Genomic DNA, 13,835 nt, shown 5'->3' on the forward strand with positions numbered 1-13,835 from the left:
CAATCCTCAAACGTTGGCTGGCTATCTTTTGACAAGGGTCGCCGGGAGTCCTGCAGGAACAGATGGGGTCCTCTGGTTTGCTCGCCCAAAGGACTTCGACCGAGCTAACGAAGGTCTGACAAAATAAAAAAAAAACAAGAAACTTCCCCTCGATGCCTCTCGGGGTTCGTTCCGTTACGAAACTCGCGATTGAGCTGTTTGAGAAATCGGCTCTTCGTAACTCGCAAAAAGCACGGTCAGATCGAAAAAGTGTCGAAAAACAAAGGTTCGACAATCTTATTCACGGTACAATGTACGCAACTTTTGATTATAAGGAAAAAAAGTTATTCGTAATGTAGGAAAACAAGATGGCCGTGAGACAGCCATTCAACTTCCGGTTTTCAAATATGCAGGATCCAATTTCATATAAAGAAAAAAACAATCTTAATGACCAGTTTGAATTGGTAACTATACATTCGGATTTGTGATCAACGATTTGAAAGCTCTCGGATACCGTGTTGCGTGAAAATGTGACGATGTTTTTATTTATTTTTTTTTATTTCAAACCACTAGAATAGATCCACCATTACGGATTTTCGATTCGTTGTCGGCGACTCAAATATCAGCCGGTTACTAATTTCTACGAAAATTCTAATATTTGGTAGATCTTTTGGCAATCGTATTCGATTCGCCGCATTTTGGATTTCGCAAATCTGACCTCAAATTCGTTGTCAGTCACCCAATAAACCCCTGAGTACCAATTTTGATCGATATCCAAATATTTTCATTATTATTTTTTTTTTTTTTTTTTTTTTGAATACGCCAAAATTAACTGTTGCAAATTTGACTTTAGACTCGTGATCAGCTGCGAAAAAACCTTACATTTCCAATTTTTATTCTAATCCATTCATTCATTCATCCATTCTCGAGAGATGATAATTTTTTTTTTTTTTTTTTTTTCTTTTTGAAATTTTGTTATTTAAATAACTCAGAAAGTATTGAACAGATCAAAGCCAAAACCCGGTCGGTTCTAAGTTAGAAAAAGCCGCGTCGATCGAGACAAAAACAACTTTTCACTTTCGGCGTGGTTACGATAGTTTCGTTTTTCTTTAAAAAAAAGAAAAATGCGCAGTTAAAAATGACGATTACCTGCTTCAAAAATTCAGATGCTAACATAATATTTAATTTCATTTCATTTCGCTTCCTAAACGAATTCTCGCCGTTATAATATTATATATTAATTATAACAATATAAGATTCGAGTATTTTTTTTTTTTTTTTTGCACACACATCAGTTTTTCAACAGCGATCGTTTGCCGCGGCTGCAAGTTTCTTTCCCACCCCAGTTTACGTCGTTCTTGTCTTTTTATTACCACATAGGTGTGTACGTATATGCCTCATTCTGCTTCTTCTTCTACCGCAGGAACGAAAAGTTTTACACTTGCTGCGACGAGCCGTACCTGGACATCACGTTCAACATAACGATGCGACGTAAAACCCTCTTCTACACCGTAAACATCATCATTCCCTGCATGGGGATATCCTTTCTCACCGTTCTAACATTCTACCTGCCGAGCGACAGCGGCGAAAAGGTGAGTCTTTGACTATGATTTTTTACCGTGATGTTTATGAAAATTAAAGGTGAAAACTGTGCGTCTCACGTTTGAGGTATAAGATTTTGAAAAACATCTCGGTGTAATATCATTACTGAAAAACACGAGCGAATATTGATCCTTCGATTCGACGACGATTAACGATTTTCACATATTTATGCGAACTGATTTTTATGCATATATTCCGTAATTATGTTACTGTATACATTATTACACTGCCACAGAAAAAAAAAAATCTCGCTTCACGAAATTATAGTTTGCAACTTAACGTTGAACCTCGTGAAAGGAAATCACCGTTAAAAATTTAAAAAAGTTGAACATTTTTGTTTTTTTTTTTTTTTTTTTTTTAACTTATACAGGCACGTTTTATTTTCTTGCTCCTCTTCGTCTTCGCGTTGCTTGTTTTCACCTTCATTTAAACAAGGGTGAAGATACTTGAAACCCACGGGAGGTTATAATTACGCATCTAGATTTATCGTGATCTTTCACTTCTCCTTTCCCCGGTTCAAAACACCCACGAAGAAGACGCTTTCTTGTCGCGATTAAATTTTTCCACCACAGTACGTCCCATCGGGAAAAATTATTGACGAAAAAAATCATCGTTGACCTTCTTTCGTTGTTGATTAAAATCGGCGTATTGTTGATTCAACGGAACGGACTTTCAGTAATTTTAACTCCAGTTCTTAAAGCAATTATTGATTTTGAACGGGGTTTGCTTTATTCAAATGTATAGATAGAGCTTCGTTCTCTTGTGCATTTTTTTGGTTTTCTTTTTTTTTTTTTTTTTTTATCCGAATCAAATGCCAAGAAGCATTGTTATCGACAATGATATCAAACAATTCGTTCAGTGACCACGATATCTCAAAAACCACTTTATTTACATTTCACGCCAGATTCTGAGACGATATTCTTATTTTAGACAGTTTATTCTCTTTTACACAATCCCATATCCTTCTAATCATCGTCATCCTTATATTTTCTATGATCATTAAGTGGAAAAAAAAGGTATTATAAATTTTTCAGGAAAAATCTCGGTTTGATTTCAAACGATCGCTACTTTATTAAAAAACAAAGGATAAAAAAAAAAAAATTTTCAAAACCATCCGAATCGTGTGAATATATATACATATATATATATAAACAGTAAACGCACAAACAGTTGATTTATGTCACTGGAAACAATTCATCGAATAGTAAAATCGATACACCTATTCATTTATGTATAGGCAGCGGGGAAATGGGCAAAGCTTTTTTTTTCGCGCGAGCAGAACGAGCGTGTAAATTAATTACGGGTATTCAATTGTGCCGCAACAGCAAAAACGGGATTGAATAATACGCGTCGTGGCGAAGAGGCGGATTCGCCGCGTTGAATAACCGTCGAACGTAGTTTCGAGGTATGCATTTTTCGTGCGGGGAGAAGCCGAGAGCGTACGGGTTGCAGGAGAGAATTAATAAATATTCCACACCTGACCCCGGGGGTTAAATTTAACCACCAAGATCGGCCTTGTAAAACTGAACTGGTGTAAATATAAAAGTGGAAGGTGCAACGAAAGGGGAAAAATCAATCGGTGCAGGAAAGTTCGGTCGATACTCAGTTCCGGAGAGAAGCTGTCGATCTATCAAGTTTCGAGTTCCGAATTTAGAGTTTAAAGTTTCGTCTACTAGTTACAGAAAAGCGAATCGCCTGAATACTGTCAGAAACATTTTGCATATGTGATTTTTTACCAGACTCGTCAAACTGAGGATTTACTAGATCGCGCATTTTTGGATGAAAAAAATTGATGAACGACATTTTGAATCTTTTTGTGACGCTGATTATTGCAATGAAAATTATCGCTTTTCAAACAGCCTGTCAACCCGATTTTTTATACGATTATGCGCGAAATAATTTTTCCGATTCATTTGACCTGAAAGAAGTTTAACTGACTCGTAGAAGTTGGAAATTGTTACTCAATTTGCAAATTAGTGAATATAATTTCATCGAGACAAAAAGAGTTTTACTAATCCTACGAAAGTATTAAGTATCGTTATTGTACAGCTTTCATTGACAGTGAAATTATTTTATAAAATCAATGAAATTCCGAACTAAATGAAATGATGTAATTTTGCAAATTGTACAAGAATTACGCAGTGAATAGTTTTTATTTTTTCCTTCGCAATGTTTGCGCGTACAAGGAATATAGATTTTTTCTTATTTATAAATAATGTAAGCCACTGAGACGTTTTTTTTCCTATCAATATATAAACTATACGGTGTGTATTGATTTTATAGAATATTTTATCCGGTGACAAAAGACAGAGAAAAACGAGGTTGAATCATTTTTATATACTGATTTCTGAATCAGAAGTTTCTACTTCTTCTTACGATTTATAAGACAAACTGCAACCACGCATGATCTGGAAGGGTGGCGATAAATTGGCATGAGCGTTAAATCTCCTGAAATTTTATTTTTATTTCGATGATGGAAAAACTGAAAATATCAATTTTCCATCACGGGAATTAGAAATGATTTTCTGATGCGAGAAATTCAATTTTTTACATCGAGAAAAAAAAAAAAATACAACGAAGATTGTCTTGATCTGACTTTTTTGTACATTATATATTTTTTTCAAATCGACTTGAATTCGAAGCGAATAGAGAGTTGATAATTTCAACGATTTAGGTTTCAGTAACTTACACTGTGAGAAATTTTTAGTTCCGGTTACCGCTCAGTCCTTAACTATTTTCATTTTTTACCGCAATCGAAAAATATATTTCTGGGTATAAAATGAAAACTAGTTTTCTAGCCGCTACCGGAAAGTCTAGTATCCGTTACTATTCCTTCTCATTACGATCGCTGTCGCTATATTTTCTTGCAACTGTTGCGAAAATTTAACGCTCGTGCAACGATAAATTGACGTTAAAGCTTCAATTAACTAAAAAAGTAGAGTAAACCTCGCAAACTGAATTTGCATTGCAGTTATCAAAAAAGGATCGACAATAGCGCAAAATGATTACGCGTACCTCGTTTTTCCCAACAATATTCAAACAGTTTTTTCAACGATACCTGTTTTACACAATTTTTCTAGTCACTGTAAAAAATGAAGTTTTTCTCAGTGTAACAAAAGTGGTAAAACGTCAGGGAAAAACCCGGAAACGTCACGGAATTATTTCCTAAAAAATTTATGACCAGCCTGATTAAGAGCAACTCCTGCAGCTGCAGGGCACAATTTACCTCCTCTCCCAAAGCCCTCGACATCGACTCTAATTACCATCCGATTCCGTGCGCCCCGCTTTCTGCGGGTGGTACAGTTTAATCACCGTTTATAACTTTTCGAGTTATAAAGAGAGGCTGGTAATATTTTCCGTGGGGTGTAAGACGCACGTAATCGTTGCCCAAAGGCTGCAGCTCAACTGTCTGGGGGCGTTTTTTAATGCCTGCCAAACCACGCGCAGCGACTCGCAATAAATTTTATCGCGGGTCTCGCATTTTCCTCCCACCATTTCTCCCTTGTATATCTTACACTCATTCTATCGGGGATACGGCGTTGGAATAATGAAGTTGAAACACAAGATTAGGAGGGAAATTGGGCTTTTCAATTGGCCCGAACCGCCTGCTGATCAACCCGAACTTCGTCCCAGCAGAATAATTATACGCGCCTTTAACCCTTTCGGAACTGATTTTAATCTAGTGGTGGAAAACACGAATTTTTTTTTTTTTTCCTCAACGTTTATCGATTCTTCATCTTTCACCTATAATATCTTCTTTTGTTCAGAATTTTTTCAAGTCCGTATCAAAAGTTAGACGCGTATCCATTACAGTGGACACGTACATAAATGTTTCGAAAGTTTCAAGCTTTGCATTAAGATGTCCCGAGTTTGTATATTTTTTATTCATGACTTTTGAAACTGTTCTAGAAACATGTTTTTTTTTCCTCTTTTTTCTTTTTTCATTACAGGCAAAAAATTGATTTCCAACAGTCTGTCAAATTAGGAACTTAGACGAATATTAAACGCATCTTTTTTTCTATTATTTCAAATGCAATTCTTAATTAGAAAACATAATTAAGTAAACGGACGGTCTTCAATATATATATATATTTTTTTTTTTTTTTTAGGTAGTTATCGGACCTTTTGATAAAACCGATCCTTTAAATAGAAAATCTGATGAGCGAAACTTCTTTTATGAATTTTTGAAATGTATGATCACTGCAATGGAGAGCCGTTCTGAACGGATTAAGGATGTTGGTTTTCCAAAAATCGATACGTTTTATCAATTTTCTAACGATTATGTGTGTACAATGAAATACATAACGTGTACAAGCACCATAAGCGATATTTAGAAAAAAAAAAAAAATAACCACGTATAATAAACCATTGTTTTGCAAAAATTTGCATGGAAAGTAAAACGAGCGTGATTTTGTCGCTTGGGTAAAAAAACGTTTTTTTATATTCAGGCTTTGATTTTGGAAGTTCTTTTCAGTTTGCGAGGTAATCGGAAATCGAAAACTTTTTTCCATATAAGAATATTGCTATTTTTATTCCTTCATTGCGACTTCTGCACGAGTGTCATTGATATTTAAGCCGATGGTACGACAAGTGAATATTAAAAAATCCTAGGTAACCATTGTCAGAAAATTGTAATAGAGAAGAAAAATTTTGAAAATAATCAGTGTTACGTTTTTAATGTGTGCTATCACCTGGTCGAATGTTGTTTTTAACCGCTGATCCTCAGGTATAAATTTTTTTAGGCATTAGACCATATTCTAACTCTTTTTCATTCGGTATTCGAATAGTTGATGAAAAAAAAGAATTTGGTCATAATCTTTCTCTTTTCTAATTGCACAAAAATCATAACTCACATGGCGGATTGTAAAACAACAAATGACGTCACCCGTGCTATGATATAACTGTAAATTGAATTCAATCGCATGTAACAATCGAAATTGAAACTTTTGGGAAAAAAGAAAAAAGACTGGTATGATTATTTCAACTTGCTTCACCGAACGCGCGTATTTTCATTCGAAAATAAATTTTAGGACGAAGACTGAATTGTCCGTGTCAGGTTTGATTTAATTTAATTTATTATAATTTAATTTCTTGCTACGGGTTATTTTTTTCTCGGGTTATTTTTGCACGAGTTATTAACGTCGGTCACAAATTTTTCCGCTAATACCGTAAGAATGTGGATATATTCATACCGATATATATTCGAGAACACAATGAAAAACATCCTCGCCTGACAATCACCGGTCTTATCTATGGGATAACTCGGAGGGATTTTCGGCGCCCCCTTTTGAACAGAGACTTATCGAGGGTGGAGGATAACGTATTGCCACATATACATGCGAATTCTTCGACACACAAGCGAAGGCCTCGGATTAATAATAAGGGAATATGCTTCCGGCTGCAGGGCTCTCATTACGAAGGCAATAAATACTCGCATTGCTGAAAACTGTTGTAGAATCTTCGACATTGTTTTTTCTTCTTTATTCAAAACTTCATCAATCTCTATCACCATTCGTTTTTACCCCTGCAAGATTTCGACGAGCGAAAATAGTAGTAAACCATTGTTGTTTTTACAATTCAACATTGCTAATCGGATTACCGATAAATTTCACCCGCATATTGTTGATTACAGAAAATGATGTGAGAAAAGAGAGAATTTTTCAAAGTTTAACTTTGTTTATTTGAGAAAGGTATTTTTGAAGCGCTTTTTTACCGGTCAGTGCCGCCCTGAAAATAGCCAGAAATATTTTCCTTGCTCGAGGAGGGTCCGCGGAATTACATATATATAAAAAGTAAGAGAAACACGAACGTGTACAGAGGGGTCGACATCCATTTGTGAACCCATAACAAGCCGGCTGACTACGTTGGCAAGAGGTCGTAAAGCTTTCAGAGGGAAAAGGTGGACATCTGACATCGGATCAAAGTCGCGTCGTCTCGCCTCGCATTTTCAAATATTCTCTCGAATAACACAGGTCAACAAAAAGAAATATTTTTTCTACGTGATTATATTTAAATTGATACATTTTGATTCTGTGCGTCGAATGATAATCAAAATCTTCATTCGTTACTTGGAAAATTTAATTTGGTCTTTTTTACGTTGACAAATAAATGTTGAAGTTTTTTGATAGATAGTGTGTAAGCAGAAGGTGGCGGCAAGTCGAAATAAAAAGCACACTTTATCTAGTGAAATTATCTTTTCTTTTATTAGGTAAGTGAAAGAAATCAAAATTTAATATCTAGAACACAAGCTTAAAATTCTTGTTGACCGGTGTAATTATTCGGACGTTAGCTTATTCATTAGGGTGTTTCGTTTTGAAGTAGGATTTTTTTTTTTTTGTCTCATTTCGAAAGAATATCTTAGCCGGAGGATATCTATAAAACCGAATTTTCAATAATCGATCTTGGAATTTGAAGTCTTTCCAATTAAATAACAGAAAGAAAGGTGTAATTTTTTGTTTATACTTTTTTTTACAATTGTTGTTACTCAGTCGTATTTGATGAGACGGACTTGATCCCTAGAATATTTTATACAGAATTAAACTGCTCCCTTTATTTTTTTGTATAAATTTATGCTGTAGTTGTAACAAAAATAAAAAAACTGGGTACGAAAAACGTCAGAATATGAATATTCACATAAAATTGACATTCGAGGCTCGATTATGTTCTTCAAACCGTTTGGGTGGTCGACTTTGTTGAATTGACGCAACTTTTGTAATTAGGAGTTCAATTCTCGCCAAAATTCATTCGGGATCAAATCCCCATCATTAAATACGGTTGAGAGGTAAGTATTTGGAAAAAAACTGATATTCTTACCATGTTATTTGAAAACATTGGTCTCACCAAAAACCGATAAGACTTTTCATCAATTCCATTATGAGTACTAATAAAATACCGGGAGCGAGAATAAATATGCTACTTTAATACAAAACACCCTATAAATGTAGATAGAAAACGGCGAAATCGAAATCCCGCAGAAATCCGCTCCTTGACCGTTTCTGGCCATCCCACCGTGTGCCACCAGTTTATTTGACGCGACATTTCGGTATTGGGAGTTTCAACTGGTTCTCGCTATCTCTCTATCTTTCTCTCTATCTATCTCTCTATGTATTGGTCTACATTTATATCTATCTATTTATGTCTCCTTTTCTCTCTTTTTTATTACAGAGTCCGCAGAACTTTTCAATTGTTGAATTGGTAAAATGCCATGCTTCTTCTCCGCTGCTCTCGTAACTTGTTCGCAGGTGGAGCTGTCGAGGTTGGAATGTCAAAGTGGTTAGCTATTTACAGGCCACTATTACGCGCCACAAGGTTTTACACTCGCCAAGGGAGACTTTCCGTATCACGGCTGTAATCACGCCGCGCCGGTCCAATCCGATCCGGGGATATAGAGGGCCGGCTAATCGACCGCGAGACTAATTCTCACTACGGAATTCACGTAGTTGAAATAGTATTTTTCCCCGCGTAACGTCGTATTATTAAAAAACGACGAGTTCTCGCGAATCCTTTGATCTAATCTGAATATTTTCATTCAGATATTAATTTACGGTATTCGCTGAGAAATGTCCAGACTTGGTAAAAGGTTGGAAAGTCAAATGATTTTTTATGAAACGAGGAGAAGAAAAAAAAAAAAAGATGTGATGAGAAAAAGATGTAGAAATAATCCACTACTTTGATTGAAATTATTGTTTTAAACGATATCCAAGTGAAAAATTACGTGAATCAGTTAATTATGTCTATTATGTACGATCAAGCTGTCAACTTACCAATCAAATTACGAATTTTAACAATTATTTATACAGAATTTACATTATGGAGTGAAAAAATTTGCCTATCATCAATGCAGAGAAAGAGAAATATAGTTTAACATTTGCAAAAGTGCTGAAATAATTTTCGCTGAACGATTTCCGGAGAGTTGAATAGCAATTAAAGCTTGCATGAAAATTCAGAAGCAATGTCACATCATTAATTTATTAATTTATTATATATTTCTTTGGATCAGTGGTACCAAATGGATGGAAAAAATTTTGCGTTACAAATTTCAAAACTTTGTCAATGGATCAGTCTGTTTCTGATTATGTATTGGAATTCAAGGGTTGGCCGATCGACACGCGAACTTAATATTAAGGGTGGATATAAATAATTGAAGCAATTACTTGGATGATTTGTACAGGGTTCGCCGACCTCGAGTGAGATTCGATTATACGGAGAGGGCGAGAGGAATGAGAGAGAGGAGCGATGGGGCGATGGAGGGGGTGAGGTATGTGTGGAGCAACGATCGCGAAATTACCTGGGAATTGCTAATCCAGCTTATCGCGTTGCCCTTTCAGGGTAATGCTACTTCACGTCAACGATGCCGTTGTTGCGAGGAAACTTCGCGAGCCACATCGATGCCGGATTTCACATCGACCCGATTTATCTTATTTGAACGAGCTTAGCACTTATTGCGATTTAAAATCACGATCAATTACAGAGTTGCGATATGAATGATGTGAAAAAATGAAGGTCCTCGATTCTCGGAATTCAGGAAGTATTATTAGGGTGGAGACATGTCTCCCTGTTACGTCGTATGGCAAAAGTGGGACAGATTTGGGTACAAGGTTTGTAGTACCGATAGCGCCACCCGCAGCGCTGGCGACGTTTGAAGCATCGAGAGTATGCGCGCGCAGCTGCGCGCGCAGAAGTTTGACGGTTTATTAGTGTTGCCGGTGTTGCCGGGCATCAGGCGCAGTGCAGCTAACTATACTAGCACTTCGAGTAGAGCAGTACTGCAAACTTACGACCAAAATGTAAGTCCACTTTTGTAACGCGGTGATATGTTTTCTCCCTGATATTACTTCCCGTAGGAATCGAAAATCCGATTCCTATACCGCATCTTTTCATGGAAGCGCACCACTGACACTCCAAATTATAGGCAATTCGAGGTACAAGTTCAATCTGAGCAGCTTAATTGGTCTCCTGTTTCTGTTAGCGCGACGCTGATGCCGTCACGACGAAACTCGGAGCTGCTCAGAGCGGACTTGTTCCCTGAATTGCCTATAATTTAGGGCCGTAGTGGTGCGATTAGGCTAACAGACACGGTATAATCATAAAGAAACAAAATACACACTCGGCCTCATCACCTTTTATCGTATTACTTTCTATGTAAAAGCCACCGATTACACCGAGCAAGAAAAGTTATTTTGTAACTTGCCTTGATAAAATTCGAGCATTTTTTACTCTACAGGATCTAGCATGGTGGAAAAAATAAACGTAAGAAAAATGGCGGATCACATCAGGATTTTCAGATATTTTAATTTTAGAGTCAAAAACCGAGGGTTTCTATCGCTTGACATCTCAGGAATAAAATTTCCGACAGAGTTCAGCCTATGCTTAAACTGAAACTCAAAGGATCGTCGCTTTTCAGAAAAAATATCAACTCATTGGATCGTATGATAATTGATCTGAAAATAAAGCTCGAGTTTTCACCTTTTCGTAAAAAAAAAAAAAAAAAAAATATCCGTACATTATGGGACTGTAAATTCAAAGGGATTAGAAAATAGAAGGATTACAATATTGAATTTTGAATAAGGCGAGAATTTACTTTACAGAATTTCATAAAGCAGAAAGTTGAAGTACAGAAAAGTTGAAAATGTACAAAGATAGAGTACACAAAACCAAAATAAAAATTGGTGAGAATTCTGGCAATTCAATGTTTCGACTTGCGATATTTTTATTTAATTTGACGATTCTACACGTTGGCTTTTTGTATACTTTAACATATGCAAGTTTTTATACTTTACGAAACAAATTTTCGCATTTTTGAAAAATCCGTATCGTAACCGTCGTGTTTTCTAACCATACTACAATTTTACCTTCACCGATTGTATCATGTAACGTGGGAAGCGGCGCAAAACGTTCGATTAACTATCACCTGCGGCTCGTTCTCGGTTTTGTGCCGCATCTGTACTCACACACGAAATTGAAGGTAATTGATAGATCCCCAGGTTGTATCTGTATTACGACAGTCAGGGAACCCTCCCATTTTCAATTAAAACCTATTCCCCCGGGAATTGTTTTATATCGGCCACAAATTTCCACATTTCAACAGGGATGATGCCTCATAACTCTAAAAAATTACCGAACAGCGGTAAAAAAATTATCACTTCGTTTAGAGGGAGTCAATTTTCCATTCGGAAAAGTAAACACAAACAATTTTTCACCCCTCTTCAAGGGTTTAGAAGAAAAGGGTCTGAAAATATTGTCTCATCTTTTTCGAACCACAAACCAAACGCAAAGGTTTCGAACTCACAAGTTTATTTTTTTCGTCGAAAAAAAAACTCAGTTCACAAGTTTTAGAGAGTGTAATGAATATTTTCACACATTGCGACAATTGGAAAGAACAACTCTTTTCCAACAATTCGAAATTCCGTGTTCAGTCCGATCTCATGTGATTTTTCAAACGACTAATTGGCTACCTCAATATTTGGTGACAGAAGTGGGATTTCATGACATTTACGTTTCTACACATTTACACAGTTGAAAATTGGACGATATCATGAAACTAATTCATTTAATTGTGATGCGATGATTGCGAGATTCTCAACAAAAAAATAAACAAATAAAAAGTGTAATAAAAAAATGCGTCACGTAGGGATTTAGATTATTGTCGAGGATTTTTTCACCGAGGTGCGAAGTTCAGTGAATATATTTTGTTGGGCCAAATTCATTTCGGGTATATTGGGCGTACATTTACGTTGGTCCCTTCAGAGGCGAGGGACGAAACGACAGCCTGAATCCCTCAAGGAAGTCTCTCTTCACCTTTCCTTTCCAGCGGCTGCATATATCCCACATTCAAATCACCCCCCTGATTACCGTGGCTTTTTGTTAAGCCAGCACGAGCTGAACTTGCCTCAAGAAAACGTCCCAATGTAACGAAAGCACGTCTGTCACAACACAGAGGAAAGAAAAGAGAGAAAGCATAAGGCTCCGAATTATTCGCCCGAAAAACCCACGCCTTACATTCGAAGGAAATCGTGCGGAAAATTTGAATGATGGGGTTCAATGTTACACTACGAATTATCGACCCCGGATATATCAGACCTTTGGTTTGCTGCCGTGTATTTTTATCGTTGCTTTTCAAACTAAGGTAAGTGTACCAGTTATTGACCCTGTCCCAATTATTGAACTTTTTTGGTTGTATCTGTCTGATCGTTAGTTCTAAAATGACGTAAAAATAAATTTCAATGTTTAATGCCGTAGCAATTGATTTTGCTCATCGAGAAATTCATGATTCGTTCCGTTAATCTATCATTTTGGAAAAGAAAAGGGTCAATAACTTGTACACTTACCTTATTGCGTTAATTTGACATTTTTGGAAGAGTCCAAATTTTACGTAGAGCTTTTTCGCTGTTTCTATTTCTGGTTTTTGTATTTCGAGGTGTAACTCTTATCTGTGCAAACAATTCTGTTTCAGGTGACACTCTCGATCTCGATCCTGATCAGTCTTCACGTCTTCTTCCTGTTAGTCGTGGAGATAATACCGCCAACTTCGTTGGTTGTACCACTTCTTGGAAAGTATCTAATATTCGCGATGATCCTCGTGTCCATAAGGTGAGTAAGAATATTCGCGCGTGTGTGAAAATAGCCATCGTATTGTGAAACTGGGAAGAAACGCGGGCGTACAAATCTCGCGGGAGAACGGTAACGGAGCCTAGCTTGCAAGCTCATTCCTCCGCAAGCTCGGATCAACGGACATCGCGATACCAAGATCGTGCAATAAAGCGAAAAGTACGACATGCGCGAATCGCATGCAGGTCCGTTTACACGATAACACAGAACCGAACAATAACCTTTTGTTTCCAGAAAATATCCTTCGCGGTACACCGAGAGTGCTTTTATGCCGGCCCATCCTCGGCTCTCTATCGATCTAGGGACTCGTTGTCACGCCTGTCTGACTCGGTCGAATACACTGGACCGGAAAACCGGAAAACTAATCACGATGTCCACCGGACGGAAAGTCGATAGCTGGCGTTCTTGGATTTCGAAAATTGTCTAGGATTAGTCTTCCTAAAAAATTTAGCTACCAAATCGAAAGGACGTATAAAATTTTGTCCACAATTAGCATCGATGTCCGAGCTTTTGTTCACAGTTTCAGTATTCTTTGTATCCTTTTTTTCGTTTTTTTTTTTTTTTTTTTTTTTTTTTGTTTCGGTAAATGACGTTCGTAGCTTGCTAAAGCGAGAATTTGACGAAGACTCGGAGTGAAAATATTCCGT

At 36.8% G+C, this 13,835-nt stretch overlaps 1 protein-coding gene across 4 annotated transcripts in view; it reads left to right on the top strand.

The window, feature by feature from the left end:
• nAChRalpha4 (nicotinic acetylcholine receptor alpha4) overlaps positions 1-13,835 on the top strand; it is a 136,289-nt gene that overhangs the window by 98,416 nt on the left and 24,038 nt on the right. For all 4 annotated transcript variants that reach the window (XM_046620918.2, XM_046620920.2, XM_046620919.2 and 1 more), the window contains exons 6-7: positions 1,403-1,571; positions 13,034-13,170. In XM_046620918.2, coding sequence (XP_046476874.1) covers positions 1,403-1,571; positions 13,034-13,170 — 306 coding nt within the window. The remainder of the gene's footprint in view (positions 1-1,402; positions 1,572-13,033; positions 13,171-13,835) is intronic.

This window comes from Neodiprion pinetum, chromosome 4 (assembly GCF_021155775.2).
Source record: "Neodiprion pinetum isolate iyNeoPine1 chromosome 4, iyNeoPine1.2, whole genome shotgun sequence".
NCBI classification, from domain to species: domain Eukaryota; kingdom Metazoa; phylum Arthropoda; class Insecta; order Hymenoptera; family Diprionidae; genus Neodiprion; species Neodiprion pinetum.